This window comes from Panthera onca, chromosome B3 (assembly GCF_046562875.1).
Source record: "Panthera onca isolate mPanOnc1 chromosome B3, mPanOnc1 haplotype 2, whole genome shotgun sequence".
Taxonomy (NCBI): domain Eukaryota; kingdom Metazoa; phylum Chordata; class Mammalia; order Carnivora; family Felidae; genus Panthera; species Panthera onca.
Genome location: NC_138344.1, coordinates 11794252 through 11815762, shown reverse-complemented (window position 1 = coordinate 11815762; position 21511 = coordinate 11794252). Strand labels below are relative to the sequence as shown.

General features: G+C 39.6%; 1 protein-coding gene across 5 annotated transcripts in view; it reads right to left on the bottom strand.

Annotated features, from left to right (window-relative positions):
• CHD2 (chromodomain helicase DNA binding protein 2) overlaps positions 1–21511 on the bottom strand; it is a 122661-nt gene that overhangs the window by 86727 nt on the left and 14423 nt on the right. For 4 of the 5 annotated variants that reach the window (XM_060617742.3, XM_060617736.3, XM_078448976.2 and 1 more), the window contains exons 3-6: positions 12707–12938; positions 8839–8925; positions 6775–6836; positions 547–654 (exon numbers count right to left, since the gene is read on the bottom strand). In XM_060617742.3, the coding sequence (XP_060473725.1) occupies positions 547–654; positions 6775–6836; positions 8839–8925; positions 12707–12938 (489 nt within the window). The remainder of the gene's footprint in view (positions 1–546; positions 655–6774; positions 6837–8838; positions 8926–12706; positions 12939–21511) is intronic. The other variant, XM_078448975.2, reaches the window with a different exon arrangement.

Here is a 21511-nt window from a genome sequence, read left to right as displayed (position 1 = left end):
TTGGAATTCTCTCTCTCCCTCCTTCTCTGCCCATCGCCCCACCTCTCAAAACAAATAAACATTTTTTTTTTTTTAAGTTACCAAAGTTCCCTGCGACCTCGGCCTACTTCTTTCCCTGCATAATCAGATTCTCTGCTTAATGTCAGATTCTAAGAACAAGGTAAGAAACAGTGAAGCATGCTTTCAACCAAACAGTATTTTAAAGTTAGGAATTAGTTCTTCCCCCAAAAAGCCTGCATACTGCTCCAATACACAGGGAGCTTTTTTTAAAAGCAGAAGATACGTTCACCCCTCGGAACTAGTAAGTCGGGGAGTAAGAAACAGAAGCTTCGCTCTACACGACAGGGATTGACCCACAGTCAAATGCAAGCATCCTCATCACCTAATCACTTGCTAACGAGGAAGCCTAGCAAGAAGTGAGCCCGAGACTTCCAAAGCCCCGAATCACAGCACACCGTAGGCCATCATTCTACCACTGTACCATCCTTCTCAAACTAACACAAACTAAGCTCCACCAGAAGCAGAGAGTTCAAGCAAACACTGCACCTTCTGGGGACAGGTCTTCTGGCTTTCACTTTTTTCTGCTCTGGTTCGCTCTCTGCACTGGTGCCTTGTTCCTGTTCATCTTCTGAGGGCTCCCGTTTCCATTTTTCTCTGTGATCAAAAGCAAAGCAAAATGATTTTTTTCTAAATGAACTCCTCAGGATTGTTTAGTTTGAAGAATCTGACAGGACCAATTTCAATAGGATTCTCCAAAAGGCAGAACATGTATATTTTAGGTATTATGGCTAAAAAAGGTTTATTCTAGCTCTATTTAAACTCTGGCTATGTTCCTTCCTAGACTGTGTAATATCTATGCCTATTTTTTCTCTGGTGACAAAAATAAATGAAAATGGAAATGAAGAAAGTATTTTTTAAACTATTCTGGAAAAAAAAAAAGCTGTTAAATCTCTTCTACTCTATTTTTATTTACCACTACCATTGAACAGATTGAAGTCGTAATATATACGAGACCAGTGGTTCTCAAATGTAAGATGATCAGAACCACCTGAAGAACTTGTTAAAACAAATTTCTGGACGAGTGCCACAGTTTCTGATTTAGCAGGTCTAATACGAAGCCTAAAAATGTTTATCTTAACAAATTCACAGATGATGTGAATCTTAATAAATTCTAATACTGGTTAGAAACTTCTTTTAAAACTACTATAATACTAGACATGCTAACATCTTTAAAATATATTCGATAAAAGTCCCTAAAATTATTTTTCAGTGATAAACCTACCACTTACTAGCTAATCTATTCAGCCAAAGATGTAGTTCTTAATAATTATTAGATACAGTAGGTGTTCCTTTGCTCCTTGAGATCTTAGAAGGCTTTAAAGGGCCGTACCTTATAGCTCTCTCCTACCACCCCAAAGAGTTTTTGAGGTTTAAAGACCAAACGTGGGACTTAGCTCATTTCTAGGGAAGAAGGACAGAACACATAATAGTCACTGAGCATGAAATATCTAGGAAAAAAAAAAACTCACAGGCAAGTATCTGAGGTTTTATAAAACAACTACCACTGTGCCTCTGGGTCTATGCATAGGAAATAAGATTATGCTGAAGACAACTGTCACAGAATCAAAGTCAAGTTAATATTCTTCACGGGAGAATAGGTCAAAGGAATAGCAGGAGCTTACTGCAAGAAGGTGGCTTATCTACAGATTCCTAAGAATCTTCCTAAAAAGTCCAGGAACCACCCTACTTCAGGAAGCATGAAAAGGCAGTACAGCACTTTTATGTACATTACTCAAGTTCTACTAGCACTGTTGGTTTCATATCGGTTTCCCTTAGAGTAAGTGACTGCTTCCAGGAGGCAGGGCCACTTGTCTTCATCTTTGTACCAGAGTTCAGCACAAAGGCAAGCAAATGGAGCTACTTCTTTGTTGAGGAAAGAAATAATTAAAGAATGAACCGTATCAGCCTAACAAACAGGTAGGGTACTTTTCTTTTGGACACAGACTGCCGAGACACTAAGGCCTATTAATATTGCATAATATCCTTGCAGGTCCCTTTTTAAACAAAGAATTCCTTATATCTAACTAAACTCTAGGCATGTTAGTCCCCCTCCCTAGAACCTAGCACAACAAATGTTTGCTAAGGAACCAAACGAATAGATGGGGACGGCCAGGAAGGAAGAAACAAGATGTCTCCAGGCACTAGAAGATTGGCACATGAGACTGCAGTCTCCTTTGGGAGAACAGTTTGGCTCTCAGAAGGGACACACATAGTCAAACTGGAGAGAAGTGGTTTCACAGTTAACAAGCTTGAAAGAACATGAACAATTAAGATGTGAGGGAGAGCAGATCAGATGAGAAAGATGCACAAATATTAGTTGTAATTTACGGAACTCCACAGGAATTAAGAATCTAAATCAGGGCACTTAATGAGGTCCACTTCTATGACTTTATGGAACTAAGGTGGCAGTAAACTGACAGAATCAGTGTTGAGGCTAGAGTCCTCCAGTTAAATTGGAGGTCTACAGACTTATGGACAGCCAGGAAGATTCAGAAAGTTCTAGTATGAGAATGCACAAAAACTGAGCAAATCAACTGGTCCAAAGTCCGCCTCCTAAAGCAGGAAACTAAAACCCAGTGAGAACAAGGTGTTTGGCATTACATGTCAAACCTACAGACCTCCTCCTCTCAGTGACAATCCACTGAAGACCACAAAATCAGGAAAAGTCAGACTTACACATTCTGGGAGGATCTGAACAACAGAAGGCTTAGAAGGCCTAAATGAGTTAGTATGCATGTGTATCTGAAACTGGCTGGATTATTTTAAATTTTGTTTTAACTTTCAAGAACAGAGGGAAAAGTTAGATCAGCAATACTAAGCCACTTTGTATAAAGGGAAGGTGAGGGGCACCTGGGTGGCTCAGTCGGTTGAGCGGCCGACTTCGGCTCAGGTCATGATCTCACGGTCAGTGAGTTCGAGCCCCACGTCGGGCTCTGTGCTGACGGCTCAGAGCCTGGAGCCTGTTTCCGATTCTGTGTCTCCCTCTCTCTCTCTCTCTCTCTCTCTCTCTCTGACCCTCCCCCGTTCATGCTCTGTCTCTCTCTGTCTCAAAAATAAATAAACATTAAAAAAAAAAATTTTTTTTTTAAATAAAAAAAAAATAAAGGGAAGGTGAAAAGAGTGATCATTATAAAATGATTACTTCCCAACTCTGTAGATGTAGAGGGCTCTCCTAGATCACTGGCTTCTTCTATATAATGCAAACTTTATGAGCACGACTCCCTGACTAAGCCATATGTATAAGTCGGGCTACAAAGAGGAGTTGTCTAAAATATAAGGTTGTGTTTAAAAATTTTTTTCATATGTTATAGGAGATGTGAATCGCCAGATCCAGCTCTAAGAGGGCATCGGCAGGATTCCCTAGGAGAGAATCAATGGAATTTTTACCAAAATTTTGGGGACTAGGGATAAAAATACCAAGGTCTGGCCACTGAGGCCCCATGGCAATGTAAACAGATATGAAAAAGTCAGAATGCAAGCTAACGAAGTATGGTTTTCTTCCTTTATTGGAAAAAGGTGGCTGGCAGAACACAAACCCTAAGACAGAAATCAAATCTAAATAACTGTAAAATTCCTTTGTAAATAAAATGGGCCTAAATTCTGGCCAAGAGTCACTGAGGCTTCCTACTAACTATCTCTAAGAGCCCAGAGAAGAGGATTCCTTTCTCCTCCACTTTAGAAGGCAGATCATGAAAAGAGGGAAATAACTGCTTAAACTTCACTGATTTTCAGTACATTTTCCCAGAGAGAACGCCTTTCAAGAGCAAGTTTCAATGAAAAAGAAAACTCTGGGGCAAATTCTCCACTGTGTCACAAGTTTCTGACAGTTACAATTCAAAGAACTGGGAAGAAAAAAATAACTATGGTCCCAGAAGAAAAACTTCCAAGTGATTTACGGCTAACACATTTTTTTTTTCATTCCAGTTGGGAGAAGATGTTCTGGAACCATTCTAGAGTGGCTTGAAAAACTGATGGTACCATAATGAGCCAGCATAGGTCCTCTACATTTCACAAATTTGGACAATATTAAGAAGTACTGCATGGGAAAGGGTTGAATAATCAAAACAGCATGAGTGGGTCAAATAAAATTTGAAAAATTATTGGTTAGCATGACTAGGTCAGGAGTTACAATCTCCAGTACCCACTTGGGCCAGGTAAGGACTGTAAATGGAGTGAAAACAGAGAACTCCCAGTCTATCTGAAGATTACAAAGACCACTTGTTATGAGGACCAGTACTGACAGATTTTCTCAAAAAAAAAAAATCTAAAACTCTGAATTCTTAAGCATCACCCCTCAAATTTTCAACACTGCCAACTTGAAAAATGTTCTCAATATCGTGCAGAAACATTATGCTCTATAGCTTCTAAATTTTTTAAATGCTAACTTACATTATGACTCTGGGGAGTTATTCCCTTGTAAGACTGTATTCTTCAAAGATGCCAACGTCATAATAGCACAGAAGGGCTGTGAAAGACCACTAATACAGGATCTAATCCTAGATGGGACCCTGCAGTGGAGGTGGGAAATGTTATAAAAGACATTCCTGGGTCAAGTAACAAAATGGGGATATGGATTAGACAAAACTATGTTAGCAATGTTAAATCTATTTGTAGTAAAACTATCCTGTGCTTAAGAAACAGAGTATCCTTATTCTTAGGAAATCCACACTTCAGTATTTAGGGGTAAAAGGCCATGATGTGTGTCAATCTTAGTCTTAAGTGGTTCAGAAAAAATATTATATGCATGCATACATAAATATTTACAAAGAAAGCACTCACAACAATAAAAACAAATGAGGCAAAAGTGGTAACCAATGGTAAATCTGGGCAAAATACACAGGCAGTCTTTGTACTACTGCTTTATTCTTACAACATTTTTAAACTTTGAATTTTTAAAAAGTTTAACAAAATAGCTTTTTAAAAACTTCAAAATCTGTGGTACAGCGCGCAGCATTTCAGAAAAACCTTTCCTTGTGCTAATACTTCAAAATCTCTGCCCCCTTTGAGTCTCTCAGTTCTGAAATCCACATGCCCACACACTAGGTCCTGTTATGCTTGCTCACATCACACAGGCCCCCGTTAGTGCTGAGGCTTTGCAGCGGGAGTGCCAGCACCTACTGCACCTCCTCCTACTAATTATAATTAAACGGACTCAGGAAAAGAGCTCCCTATAAGCCCCAGTACTCACCTGCTGCCCAGAGGATAGCAGGAAGCGAGGCCAGCCCAGGGCCCAAATAAACAGGAAGAGAACTCCCCCAGCTCTGGCTAAGTTCCTAGGGAAGAGGCCGGGGAAAGGAAGGGCACTTACAGAAGATACAACCCCCTGCAAGGAACGAAGAGGTTCTACTCGGGGAAAGAAGGCCTCTAAGAACGGTCAACTTTAGAGACGTCTAGGATTGACAGAAGGAAAGTGAGCACAGGGGCCAGTGCGCTTCTGCACACCCAGACGCCACTGAAGTAGAAACTGGAGGTTTTCAAGCACAGCACCATTTAGATCCCAGTCAGGAGACCAGAAGAACATAGCCAGATGGTAGAGGAAAGAACACATGCACAGACTTCCCAAAAGCCCCCAAAAGGCCATCAGATCAGAATAATTTCCCACGCAGGCCAAGGAATGGGGTAGAAAAAAGCCTTCTAAGATGCCAAGAAGTACAGGCTTGCCTACAGTTTTTCCTCCAACTCTAACAAGTATTTTAAACACAAATGAAAAGTGTATGTGCTCTGGAGAGGACATACTAAATACTCAACTTTTCCTAACACAGTTCCCAATAACCCTGTTAGGTTGGCAGAATGAGTATTACTCTATTTTGAAGATGAGTACATGGGTTTAAAAAATTCAAGCTCCTTTGCCTTAGGCCAAATACTTACAAAAGATTACTAATTAGTAATTCTATTACTAATTACTAGTTCTAATTACTAATTCTAAAATTAGTATTTGAGAACAGAAAATACATATAACTGGGGCTCTATTTTAATAGGTACCATGGACAATCGTTTACCATGAGAAACCCCTGAATTTGTCTGCCAAGTTTTCAATAGCTACATTTTCAAATGAAGCTCCTCAAGAGGTGGGCTATAGAATTTAGACTGTCAAAAAGATCCAGACACTCTCCAAAAGTAATTTTTTTAATTCCAAAAAAAACCCAAAAACAAAAACAAATTTTTTTCACCTTAATTAAGTATAATTTGTGAATTTTTAAAATAATGAATATATAATCTACGTTCTAAAGGAATGTCATGTTAAGCCCAAGAATTAAAATTTTCTGGTTTGTAAACTGCAGTATTAAAATTATACAGTAATAACACTTTGAAATTTAATACTAAATTGGGTGTCAGTCCAACAAATATAATGTTGCCACACCCACACAAAGAACAAATTAAAAGAAAAAAGAGCAAATCTAAATTTGTTCCTTGCTCAACCAGAATAAAACTGGTGCACATTTTTAAGAAAAATAACAATTGTGCTAATCAGGCTAACCAAATGGAACAAGCTGGGGTTTGCCCTAAGAAGTAGTCCAAGCACATGGAAACACATGCAACCCTGAGCTTTGAGGGCTGCGGCAGCAGTGGGTCGTGACGGACTGCAACCCAAGACAGCAAGAGAAGAAGCAGACTCCGGGACCCGGGACGGACGACCACACAGAGAAGGGAGCCCCAGAGAAGCTGACATGTTCAAAACCCCTGGGGGAAGTAACTGCCCCATGAAAGACTTACTGTTTCTTCAGCTGCCTCTGGCCTCTTCTTTTTGGGCTCCCACTCTCAGACCCGCTACTTGCCTTCAGTGTGTGAGAGGGGAAAAATGATTACAGACTTTAATTCACAGTTCATAGGGACAACACGATCCCCTGCTTCCGCAATCTACTCAATAATAACATTATCCAATGTGAGCTTTCAGACAAAAGAAACCTGTGTTTGATCGTGCTCACTCTTCTTTTCCTTTGAAAATTAATTTGTCTGTAATGACAGAGTTACCTCTAACACCGGGAAACCCTCCCTCAGCTTGACTTCTACAAGGGCTCAGTCCAATAAAATTCTCTGTGATGATGGAAATATTCTGTATCTGCAGGGAACAATCTAGTGGCCAGGAGCCACATGTGACTACTGAGCCTCTGAAACATGGCTAGTGCGGCTAAGGAACAGAATCTTTCATTTTATTTTACTTTAATTAAAAACTTTAAAAGCTACATGTTAGAGGCAACCAAACGTGATACTGCAGATCTAGAACATCATGTGAAATGCCACAACATTTAGTGTGTCATTAAAGGTGGTGACTGCTGATTTGTCCCATTTTAGACTCATTACAGAGCATGTTCAATCATGAGCCAACAGTGCCCTGCTGACAGCACTAGACCAAGGAAGGTTTATAGTCAGAAACATTTAAGTGTCTCTTTTCCCCCCAAATTAGGGAAACTATTTCTATTGCTGTCTTGTGCCCTATAGAGAATGTGTTAATGGACGTATAAAAGAGGAGAGAACGGACACAACTACGTGACCGGTTGTAACAAACATGGTTCAGCAACCTTGTCCTAGACACTGTGGAAAAAGAAAACTCGGGCAAACCAGCTCAGAGGTCATTCAAAATAAAACACCATAAAGGCAATGTGGATGTTAACGGTCAATTAGATTTTTAAAATATGCTTACCAAAACCCACCTCCAACTCACTAACCTCTGACTATTAACTTTCATCAGAAGAATGCTACATACTTAAGAATAGCAAAGTCCTTCTCTCTCTCTCTCTCACAAATAAGCATTAAAAAAAAATTTTTTTAAAGGGGGGAGGGGGAGTGCCTGGGTGGCTCAGCTGGTTAAGCAAAGTCCTCTTAAGAATACAGAAAGGGGGGGCGCCTGGGTGGCTCAGTCGGTTGAGCGGCCGACTTCGGCTCAGGTCATGATCTCTCAGTCCGTGAGTTCGAGCCCCGCGTCGGGCTCTGTGCTGACAGCTCGGAGCCTGGAGCCTGTTTCGGGTTCTGTGTCTCCCTCTCTCTGACCCTCCCCCATTCATGCTCTGTCTCTCTCTCTCTTAAAAATAAATAAACGTTAAAAAAAAAAAAAAAAAAAAGAATACAGAAAGGGGACATCTCACTGAAGCACAGAAGAGCACCTCTTCAGAATGTGGTCTATACACCTACTACAGAGGTAAGAATTGACAAAAATACCACATGAACTGAGAAAGGTGAGAAAAGTCTATTCTATAGAAACAATAGAACCCAGTAATTACCAATTTTAAAAAACAAACTACTCAATCTCTCACAATTAGATCAGATTAAATGTGTGTGAATTATTTTATACTGCACACTAAAAACAGAAAGCAAATTTGAATTAGTTAAAACGCTGTATTTAAGCAAATTTTCCTTCCTTTCTCAGAAATAAATCTGAAACAACTTCCACTATTACATTTGTTTACCAAGCAATGACTCATTTTACAAAATGTAGATTTAGAAACTAGGTATTTTAAAAGGTAAACTTCTTATGATAATCAATTTCACTTGAAACTTGGAAACCTTAAAAAAGAATAAATAAAAACAAAAATTTGAAGCCAATCTGTACAATACTCTACTAAGACATTCATTATGACACAATATTCCTGGTAAGTTTCTTCCTTTAAAAGCCACCTGTGGTTTTCCTTGCCATATTAAGGTGAGAAAGCTCACATTAGAGTCACTTAACTCCAAGGCAACAAGTTCAGTCATGTCAATGGTAGCATATACCAGAGTCAAAAAGGATGAGGTAAGATAAGGAGTTTAAATGTATCCCCTTAAAACATGTCTTTTTCTTACCTCCTCCTTAATATTAAATCGTGATGGTTCTTGTCTGCTTCGGTTTGACCGCCTAACCCCATAAACATCAGGATATTCTTCCCACATCTGTAAAATTAATAGACCATGAGTGAATCCTTTTTGATTTACTATTTTCATTACTGGAACGCATATTTCAATTTAAGAAAATTCAAGTAACTAAATGTCTAAAGGGTGTTTTGTGTCAGTTTTGTTTATGAGACAATAAAGTACCATCTTTATTATTCTGAAACACACTGAAGCTTAACAACGCCTCTTCTTTACTGAATGGCTCTTCAACTACATGGCACACTACATACTCGTCATTAAAACATAAACTTACAATTGAATAATATGGCAAGGCTCCCGCTAAAGACAAAATCTTTACTGATTAATTTGAAGTCCCTAATGCTTTCCAGTATCAGCTATGTCCACACACTGACCCATCTGGGAAATCAGAAACCAAGCAGGGCTCCAACCATCTATTTGTACATTTCCTCTACTGCCTCGGAATGTGTAACGTGCCAGATGTACGCAAATTAGGCATTTCCAACACTTAGCTAGAAGCTCTCAGATGAGAACCACTGTCTCATCTGTACACTGAACCCTGTCTCTGTACACTGTATTCTCCAGCAGTAATTACCTTTAACCTTTAGGACTTGATTTTTAGTTACAATCCTCGCTGGTAATAGAAATATATAAATGAAGTTGAAAGGAGAGATTAGTTGAAGAGAAATTTTTTTTCTCAATATATCAACACCATCTTATTTAAAAGATGCAAATCAACAGATCTATAGAAAAAATGTAAAAGACCCTTCCAACCTCTAACGATAACAGTATAATCCCCCAATCTCACTCTCCTTCCCAAAGATAACTCACACCAAGCATACCATGTGTTTTTCTAATGAAATCAGTCACACAGCGGCAAAATGAATTTGGATGGATTGTGGAACACTGAGATGAAGATGTTTAATAGGAGTTAAACATGTAGAAAAGATGCCGGACAGCCAAGATTAGAAATGTGGGCTTGTTGTCAAAACACAGGTGACAGCAAATGTCATGAAAATATTTAGAAAGTGAGGCCACAGGAGAAGCCACTGGCTGAGACTCGTGAAGTGTGTAGAAAGTGGACCCCAAAAAAGACAAAACTGATGAAAGACAATTCAAAAAGACAGAATGTCACTAAGGCAAGGGAGGATATTATCAACAGTGCCTTAAAAAACAAAGTGCCAAGTAGGCTGAATAAAACCAAAGCCTCCAAAGAAAACAAGCAAGATGTTCCAGGAAAAGGCACTTTAGAACAAGAATCCAACATAATCATGAAACCCAGTGTTCCCAGTTTATAAAGGTGACAAATCCGTAATGGCCTTAGAATAATCTCAGAGTCGGGAGGACAAAGGTCCAACCAGGAGGAGTTAGGAATAACCAACTGGCAGGATCTGGGTGACAGAGGCAGCAGGACACTGAACAAATCTGGCAGACAAAGGAAGGAGACAAAAAAGTTTACTCTAGCCCTGCTGACCCTGACCCCAACCCCAACTCTTACCCCTTTTTGGACTTCTGCTAAAGGTACAAAATTACTCAACACAGGTATTTAAGGAGCTTTTATTAACTGGGGTAGCTAAATCATTTAAGTGTCACTGTACCAGTTAGTTTTATCATTTTAAAATATTAGGCATTCAGGCTTAACTGCTGAGACTATATTACAGGATATACTGTAATGCACACATACTAAAATCATCCTGAGCTCATCTTTGTCCTTTTGAAGGCTATGATATCTAATTCAAGTCTTCAATAAAAAAAAAAAAAAAAAAAACTGCGACGTATACAGAAAACAAAGAACCTTCCTCAGAAGTTCTCATTTTAGAATAGCATCATTAAAGTCACAATCTGATCAGGATGCCTGGGTGGCCTGGTCAGCTAAGCGTCCGACTCTTGATTTCACCTTAGGTCATGAGCTCATGGTTTGGAGGTGAGTCCTGCATCAGGGTCGGCACTGAGAGTGCAGAGCCTGCTTGGGATTCTCTCTCTCTCTCTCCCTCTCCTGCTTGTTCCCTCTCTCAAAACTAAATAAGTAAACTGAAAAAAAAAAGTCACGATCCAATCATTCTACCTAGTTAGTACATCCATCTACCTGTTAACCTTATTAACTTTTTGGAATTTATTACCTTAACTTTGAAAGTGTATTTTAGGAGCACCTGGGTGACTCAGGTAAGTGTCCAACTCTTGATTTTGACTCAGCTCATGATCTCAAGATCCTGAAATGCAACCCAGCATCAGGCTCTGCGCAGAACACAGAACCTGCTCAAGACCTTCCCCCCTCCCTCTACCCAACTTGCACGTGCACACACACTCTCCCTCAAAAAGTTTTAAATTAAAATGTATTTTAATATTTCTGTCTGAAACTTTACTTGTATTTTGAAATTCAGTCTTAGTAATAATTTCTCCTTTCTTAATTCCCTTTTATCTACTTATATAAGGTTAAAAAAAATTATATATATATATATACACACACACACACACACACACACACACACACACACACACACACAGTCTTATAGTTAACAGCTGAGAATCCCGGTCAACTAGATTTCAGTGAAGTTTTAAACACTATGTAAGTCACAGTTTCCATGGTTTCCTTTTATCTTTTCAAGTAAAGAATTCCTCACTGCACAGAAGAAAGTTATATTCAGATGTTTTCTATCCATTATACTTTCTTCAAAAGTGTGTTGTGGTGTTCTGAAAAGAATACCCAGTCTAGATGTAGAGGAAACCAGGCTCAGACATTATCCTCTGAAGATTGCCAAGCAAAGCCTTCTGCTACAAGCCTGGAGAGTAAGTTTCTGAGTTTAGTGATACTCAGAGCAAAATCTCTCAGTGGTAATCTACATGCAGGGTGTTTTTGCATTTCTACTTGTCAAAGGTTCACTGACACACTGAGCAGGTAGACAAGGTACAATACTTGAGTGTCTAAGTCACTGGTGATGACTGAATTAGCAAGGACAGCTTTCATTTATTTTCTTATCCCTAATGGCTTCAGATGCTTCATCTGTTGAAGCATCTATCAAAGCTATTCGGTAGAACCTGCAGGTAATTTAAAGTTATTCGTACTACTACCAAAATCTGAGTGCTCAGACGAAGATTTCTGTCTTAAGAGTAATAAAAACTGATTTAGCATAAAACTTTCATTAGGACATCTTTTAAGTTTCTAAAAGAATATTCTTTTGCATTTTCAGTGATTCACACCTGTCTCAAAATGGAATTTTAAAAGATAAGCTGTGCTCTTGTGACTAATTAGGCCAAGTCATTAATTTTTCCCCAAAAGGAACGCATCCCAGTTTGTGCATCAACGAGAAGACACTATGCACTTCAATTTTTGCCTTTTTGCATTCTTTGCTACAAGACTCCTCCGTTAAGCAAACAAAATCTATATTGCCTAGATGCAAGTAACTTTTTTTCCTATGAGAAGTATTTTCCTTCCATCCTTCAGAGAAGAAAAATTGCCCTTATTCTTGAACTGTTATTATCCATAACTAAGCTCCACAACTACATTCCATAATCTGTCAGTAATTCACTCTGTAGTGTTCGGTACTATTACCTTTTTTAAATGTTAAAAACCGAAACTATAAAAATTTGTCTTTTTGCCCTGTAATTTGATGGTTCGTGTAATTATTTCCCTTATGGCCCTGTGTCTACTATATTCAAAGAGTAGAACAGAAAGCAATCTTTATATCCACAGACAGTATATTATTACAAAAGGTGGTGGTAGTTTTCATTATCCGAATACACTAGTGAGTTTTCCATGTGAAATAAAGTTCTGCTTGCTGGTCCTAGCCAGCAGCACATTTTCACTGTATAGCAAAGTAGATACCTTCTTCACATCAGCTATCCGTTCCTTCTTAGAGGCTGGCTTCTCTTTGGCTTCTGGAAGGACTGGCTGGGATTTGGAACCCGCCGACTCACTTTCAGATTCCGACTGGCTCTCTGAAGATTCAGAACTGCTATTTGACTCACTGCCATGTCCACTTCCTGGATCGCTGCCCTGCTCACTCTCCGACTGGCTGCCTGAGTCTGAACCCGAAGCCTCTTCAGATGCTGAGTGACTTAATTAAAAAAAAAAAAAAGTACAAGATATAAGAACTGCCACATAAATCTGTTTTTTAAAAATTCCACATAAATCTTTTTTAAAAAGGGGTAAAATGACAGCTGAGAGTAATTCTAGTAATACACAATCAAAATCTTCAAATTCACTTTTACATTCTTATATTGCCAATAATGTCATTATCGTTCCAAACATTCCTAGCAGCGACCATTTCCTGAGTGCTTAGATGATGCCATATACCACTTAATTTATATAAATTAGCTCTTTTACTAAACTCAAAAAGGGCATGTTATTTTCTCCTTCACTCAGATGAGGAAAAACTGAAAAATGAAACCTTAATGACAGGTAAGGAAAAACTAAAACTCAGAAATAATTAAGCAAGTATCCCAAGATGACACAAGCAGAATTTGAAACCAGGTCAATCTGTCAGGATCCACTAAGTCTTGTTTGTTCAGTATCAGTCTTTCCGTCCTCAAGACAAATATTCCCCACACTCAAAGAAAAAATCAACACAGAACAGAACAAAACAAAACCAAAGCGAAGTTCCCCAAAGAGTAAGAATGCAATCTGGATGCAATTATCTAATCACTGGTTATCAACAATAGGTGCAAATTTGGGGAGTTGTATTGAAAACACACCCACTAACCCCAACCAGAGGTCCTGCCTGGGAATCTCCAGCAGTGAGTTCCAGAGCTGACAGCAGAAAAAAAATAAACAAAAAGAGCACTCTGAGTCTGATGTGAAAGCGTAAACAAATAAAGACTGCTATGGGCTACCACACATGCCACCCCTTCCTCATTCCAAACACCCCTCAGGAGGGAGGGACCTAAGTAGGCAGATGACAGCAGAAGCTACAAAACACAAACACCAGAGGCTGTGGAAGACTGGGTATCAATCCTGGAAGCCGAGGAGGCTACATACCCTGCCCATTTTCGAACAGTAAAAAAGCAATTCAGGGGCACACTGGTAGCAGTGAAGCCACTTTAAAGGGAAAGCCCTACAATGAGAAGGAATGAAATCTGGCCATTTGCAGCAACGTGGATGGAACTGGAGGGTATTACGCTAAGTGAAATAAGTCAGGTAGAGAAAGTCAGATATCATATGTTTCACTCATGTGGATCTTGAGAAACTTAACAGAAGACCATGGGGGAAGGGAAGGGGGAAAAAATAGTTACAGAGAGGGAGGGAGGCAAACCATAAGAGACTCTTAAATGCAGAGAAAAAACTGAGGGTTGATGGGGGGTGGGGAAGAGGGAAAAATGAGTAATGGGCATTGAGGAGGGCACCTGTTGGGATGAGCACTGGGTGTTGTATACAAGCGATGAACCACGGGAATCTACCCCCAAAACCAAGAGCACACTGTAAACACTGCATGTTATCCAATTTGACAATAAATTATATTTTAAAAAATAAAAATAAATAAATAAAGGAAAAGCCCTCAACTGGATGGACTCCAGAAAAAGGTGGCCAGTTCAACTCTTCTGCTTAGAGCTAAAGCATAGGAGGGGAGGCTAGCAGCAACCCAGAAGCTAGAGTAACCGTAACTTAACCCAAAGGGCCTTGAGTTCAGCAACCAGGAGATAAAGGGCACGCGGCATGAAGCCCAAAAGGTTAAAGAAGAGAGGCTTCGTATTTACACCCACTATATCTTCCCAACTAGAAATTAGGGCCTATCAATTGACAAACGTGTCCACACAATGACCAGGGCAGTACACTGGGAACTGGGATTGACCCTCCAAAATCCCACATGATCCACAGTAAGTGCATTACAGCAAAGGCGCCTTTGAGTTAAGATGATGCAGTCAGTGAGGGGGGGAGGTGTCCTAGCCTGGGGAGGGGAAAAGAAGGGAAAAACCATGTATTAATTACCTAATCATCTAATAGGTGCCTGGCCTTACTCTAAGTACTTTACATGTATTATTTTGCTTATTTCCCAGAACACCCTATTGGGAATTTTTATCCCCACGTGAGGGATGAGAAAACTGAGATGGGCAAGGATCCCAACCCCCAAGTCTGGCTCTAATGTCCATATTCTATTTGACCACAAGGGTTCAAAACGTTAAGAGACTCAAAAAGTAAACCCTTTCCATGTTATACAATGTCCAAAACTAGCTAGGCATCCCTGTTAACAGGTGATTCACACTCCCAAGGCCTCATCATACTAACTCCTTGGCCCTTTGAACAGTAAAGGCGGACTGATCCAGCTGACTAAAGCATCTGAAGTCACTTATCCTCCACCTGTGACCAAGCATAAGGCAGTCCACCAGGCAAAGAAAACAAAGAGGAAGGCTGGACAGTATAGTTAAAAAGTGCAGGCTGCAGCATCCACAGCTCGGGTCTCAGTCCTCGAGCCTATCTCAGCCTATGCCACTTTTTAACCTGTGCCATCCTCTGTAAGGTCATGAGACAGCTATGACAAATGGCACCTATGACAGCAGCACTCTATAAATGTCGGGGCCTTATCCAAACATTAGACTTTTCAGAATTTCACAATTTCACATTTCCCTTCTAACACAAAGTTCTTCCCAGCTAGTGCTCATTATTAGTGAGTCAGAACCATACAATCCATGGCAGTAGCTGGAAACGTTATTACTTTTGCCTCCACCATCTGCTCACAGTTTTAAAGGTCCAGAGGCAGCTCCAGAATTTCCTTACAAGGAGTTTATAAAGAAATCACTTTTCACTTAGAAGGGGAATTAGGAACATACCTGGAGGTTGCACTTACACAGCCAAAGCCCTGAGTGCTTAGAGAGGCCTGGAGGGTGAGGAGTCAGCTGGCCACCTCCCCTCACCCACCCTGGGCCTGATGCTGGAACCATCACGTCTCAGCATGCCGGATGAAACCTGGCCTCCACCTGTCAAGTTCTCAGGACTCAATGCCTAACCATTCCTCCCCCTCCCCCTCCCCCCCACTGCCCCAGCCTTACTGAACCACTGAGTACAGAATGAGCCCTAGGATCGCTCACCTCCAATCTCTGCTTGTGACAAACACCACTCCAATTCTTAAAGCCTCAGGTATTACCTTCTCTAGGAAAACATCCTTTGTGCCCTCGCCATTCCTAAATTCAGCACCTTTTAAGTCTTCCATAATACTCTGCCACAGCAACTGTGCCAGAGCAGTTACTCCCATAGGCCACTCAAGGAGGCAGCCTCATTTCAGTCTGCGCGTCAACCACTGGCTCTCGTTACTTTTATTATTTTTTTTTTTAATGTTTATTTACTTCTGAGACAGAGACAGAGCATGAGAGTGGGAGACCCAGAATCGGAAGCAGGCTCCAGGCTCCGAGCTGTCAGCACAGAGCCCGACGCGGGGCTCGAACTCACAAACCGTGAGATCATGACCTGAGCTGAAGTCGGTCACTCAACAGACTGAGCCACCCAGGCACCCCGGCTCTCGTTACTTTTAGCAATGACACATCCCAGCCTAGGGGATAGACTCCAAAGCCCCAGTTGTTAACATCCGTGCCTCTTTGCCTCCCCATTTGTCCCATCCTATGCAAGTAATTTGGTCACTTGTTGACCTCCCTAACAGATGTGAGAGCTAAACTGTCTTCTTTGACGTTTGCTGTGCCTAGTATGCATGCTAGAGAACAGAATGGAAAGGCGGACTTACTGACTTTGCTAGAATATGCAACCGTTTTGAAACACTTGAAATGAATGGTTTTTTTAATTACTGTAATGCATAGTATCTCCAGACAAGGGATTAAGGCTGAAATCTCATTTTGGCAATCACCACCAACTAAAATTGTCACAAGACCTTAGTATGATCCATATAGTGCCATGAAACACAAAACATTCCAACAACAACCAGACAGAAAATATTCAACTCCCAATTTTAAAGACACAGGAAGTCACAAATAGCATTCATCTGCTGAAGATAACTAGAATAGTCCAATGCTAATAGTCCAGTTAGCATTTTGTGCTGAAAAGCAAGAATCACTGCAGATGTGATGGAAATGTCCCAAACCAACACCCACAACGGGGTATGTGTATATGTACGCTACATCACTCCCTTTAAATTGCCCCAGTTACTATGAAAACTCTACTTTTATTTAATCTGTCCCCAATTAGTGGGACATTTAGACTATTTTTAAATTGTTCTCTTAACCAACAAGCCACAGATATCCTTGATATACTTCCATATTTCTATATTTCTGAGTAGAATATTTATATTTCCAAAATGTTCACCGTAACTAATAAAATATACCTATCCTAGTATATGCCTTCTGCAGCTGTACATTTGTGTTTGTGGAGGGAAGCGACCTCTAGAAATGTAACAGTGCACACAATACCTTTTAAGAAAGAAAAAACCACCACCTATGTTGTTAAGAGTGGTTTATTCATGGGGGCGCCTGGGTGGCTCAGCCGGTTAAGTGTCCAACTTCGGCTCAGGTCATGATCTCATGCTCCATGAGTTCGAGCCCCTCGTCGAGCTCTGAGCTGACAGTGCAGAGCCTGGGTCCTGTTTCAGATTCTGTGTCTCCCTCTCTCTCTCTGACCCTCCCCCACTCATGCTCTGTCTCTGTCTCAAAAATAAATAAACGTTGGGGCGCCTGGGTGGCTCAGTCGGTTAAGCGGCCGACTTCGGCTCAGGTCATGATCTCGCGGTCCGTGAATTCGAGCCCCGCGTCAGGCTCTGTGCTGACAGCTCAAAGCCTGGAGCCTGTTTCAGATTCTGTGTCTCCCTCTCTCTGACCCTCCCCCATTCATGCTCTCTCTGTCTCAAAAACAAATAAACGTTAAAAAAAAAAATTTAAAGAGCGGTTTACTCTGTTGGATGAGTTATTTCAAGTATATTAATGGAAACCATCAACTACTTGTGTAATTTCAAAAAAAAAAAAAAAAAAAATCAAGTAAGCATGAAAAACCAAACCTCCAAAGAAACAAACACCAAATTCACAATTGCACTTACCTCTGGGGGCTGAGGGAGACAGATGTGATCACAGAATAATACTGGTGATGTTACATGACTGAAGCTGAGTGGTGAGTTCATAGTTGCTCATTATATAAGTATCAGTCTTTTTAACACTTAAATGTCTCATAATATATCCAGACAAAAGAATCAAATGCAAGGCAAGAGATACTAGTACCCCAATCCTACACAAAATGAGCTACAGATTTGAAAGAAAGACTACGTGTTTTTTAAATTATTTTTGAAACCAGAAAGTCATATTTAGCAGACTTAAAATAATATTTAGGGAAAAAAGGTGTTTTTAAAAAAAAAAGGCTAACATCATATTCAATGTCACTGAAAAGGCAGAAAGCTAAAAGATCAGGCACAAGTCAAGTGTGCCCACTCTCACTGCTCCTCCTCAACACAGTACTTTAAGTCCTACCTAGAACAATCAGGCAACAAAAGGAAATATAAGGTAACTGAAAAAGAAGTGAAATTGCTTCTATTTGCAGATGGCATGATTTTACATGGAGAAAATCCTAAAGTCTCAACCAAAAGGTTGTTGGGTCTAATCAATGAATTCATTAAAGTTGCAGGATACAAAATTAACCTACAAAAATAAGTCCTATTTTTATACACTAAAAATGAATTTTCTGAAAAAAGAAAATCGATCCCACTTACAATAGCATCACCAATAAAGTACTTAGGAACACATTTAACTGTGGAGGTTAAAGATCTCTATTCTGAAAACTGCAAGACATTAATGAAAAGAATAAAAGACTACACAAATGGTGGGCACCTGGCTGGCTTAGCCAGTGGAGCATGTGACCCTTGATCTTGAGGTTATATATTCGAGCCCCACATTGGATGTAGAAATTACTTAAAAATAAAATCTTTAAAAAAAAAGGAAAAATATTTGGTATTCATAACTTGGAAGAATACTGTTAAAATGTCAGTATTATCAAAAACCATCTACAGAGTCAATACAATCCCTATCGAGATTCCCATGGCATTTTTTACAGAAAGAGAAAAAGCAATCGTAAAATTTATATGAAACCACAAAAGACCCCAAAGAGCCAAAAATAAATACAAAATTTTTTAAAAATCTTGAGAAAGAAGAATAAAGTTGGAGGCATCACACTTCCTGATTTCAAATTATAAAGCTATAGGCATCAAAACAGGATACTGGCATTAAACAGACAAACAGACCAACGGAACAGAATGTGAGAGCCCAGAAATAAACCCAAGCATACACAATCAACTAATATTTGACAAGAAAGCCAAAAAAAAAAAAGCAAAAAAAAAATGAAGGGAGAACAGACCCTCTCTTCAATAAATGGTACTGGGATAACTAGATATTCATATGTAAAAGAATCAAATTGGACCCATATGCTACACGACTCAACAAAAATTAATACAAAACATAAACTAAAACCATAAATTTAAGACCTAAAACCATGAAACTCCCAGAAGAAAACAGAAATAAAGCTGCTTGACAGTAATGTTGGTAATAATTTTTTGGATATGACACCTAAAGCACAAGCAACAAAATCAAAAATATACAAGTGACCGGGTGGCGCCTGGGTGATTCACAGTCTATTAAGCATCCAATTCTTGCTTTTGGCTCAGGTCATGATCCCAGGGTCATGAGATGGAGCCCCACAATGCCTGAGATTCTCTCTCTCCCTCTCTCTCTGCCCCTCCCCTTTGTGTATGCGCTCACACGCACTTTCAAACATTTAAAACTAAATAAATTATCTTCTGCACAGCAAAAGAAACCATCAACAAAGTGAAAGACAACCTACCGAATGGGAAAAAAATATTTGCAAATAATATATCTGATAAGGAGTTAACATCCAAAATATACAAAGAACTCCTCTAACTCAATAGCAAAAAAAGAAACTATTTAATAAATTAAAAATGAGTAAAGGACCTCAACAGACATCTCTCCAAAGATATACAAAAACCCAACAGGTACATGAAAAGGTGCTCAACATCACTACTCAGTAGGGAAATGCATGTAAGAGCCACAATGAGATGTCACCTCACACGAGTTCAGAATGGCCATCAACAAAAAGAGGTAACAAGTGTTGACGAGGACACTGAGAAAAGGGAATCCTTGTCCACTGCTGGTGAAATTGTAAATTGGTACAGTCCCTATGGAAAACAGCACAGAGGATACTCAAAAAAATTAAAAATAGAACTACCATATGACCCAGTAATCCCACTTCTGGGAATATATCCAAAGGAAACCAAAACACTAACTCAAAAAGATATACCTGTACCTCCATGTTCATGACAGCATTTACAATAACCAAAACATGGAAACAATCTAAGAAAAAGAAATACCGTGTAGTCTCACACGTGGAATCTAAAGTAACTAAAAAGTAAATAAAATAACTTTTTAAAAACTCATAGGGGGTGCCTGACTGGGTGGCTCAGTCAATTAAACACCTGACTTCGGCTCAGGTCACGATCTCATGGCTCATGGGTACCAGCCCCACTTCAGGCGCTCTGCTGTCAGTGCAGAGCCCGCTTTGGGTCCTCCATCCCCTTCTCTCACTGCACCTCCCCCACTCACGTTCTCTCTCAAAAATAAACAAACGTTAAAAAAAAAAAAATCTCGTAGGAAAAAAGAGATTAGACTCATAGTTGCTGGATGCACTGAGAGGAGGGAGAACTGGAGGAAGGTCTTTCCAAAAAGGTGCAAATTTCTAGTTATGAGATAGGTAAGTAATAGGGACATAATATACCAGATGACTATAGCTAACACTGCTGTAGGATTTATCTGAAAGTTGTTGAGAGTAAATCCTACAAGTTCTCACTACAAGAAATTTTTTTTTTTTTTTTTTTTTTTTACTATACCGGTATAAGAAGATGGGATGTTAGCCAAACCCACTGTGATAATCATTTTACAGTATATGTGAATTAAAACACCATGCTGTATGCCTTAAACTTACACAGTGACATATACCAACTGTTTCTCAATAAAACTGGAAAAAAAATGATATTACCTTTACAAGAAAAAGAGTCTTAATAAAGGTACAACTCAATTAATTTGCATACTTCTTTCCTAGGAGGATAAGCTCCTAAATGTTGAAAAAGGAGTATTTTTTAAAAAAAGAAAAGAATATTTAAGAAACAAAAATTATAAACACTGACAGTCTAGTTATTCCCTCCAAAGGCAAGATTAAATATTACGCAGACTTGCTATTAATGCCAAACTATAATACAAAATAACTGTCAATACTAAATTGTAGCTTATGATGCTGATGTACCAGGGTCCAACTGAGTTAGTAGGAGAGGAGACCTTTAATCAGGCTTTTACCTAAACAAATAAAGTAATAAAATGAACAGATTTCAAAGGCATTAATAGGCATAAAGCAATTAAAAATGGAATATTCTGGGGGTTCCTGGGTGGCTCAGTCAATTGAGCATCCGACTGTTGACCTCGGCTCAGGTCATGATCCCAGGGTCACAGGGTCCAAACCCACATCAGTCTCCAGGCTGAACATGAAGCCTGCTTAAGATTCTCTACCTCTCCCCCTCTGCCCCTTTCCCACTCGTGCCCTAAAATAAAAAACAGGAGTACTCAAGAATCTACCACATATACAAAATCCTCATGAAAAGTAAGTGTATCTTAAAGTTACTCCAAACCTAATTTGCAAACAAGTCTTGTA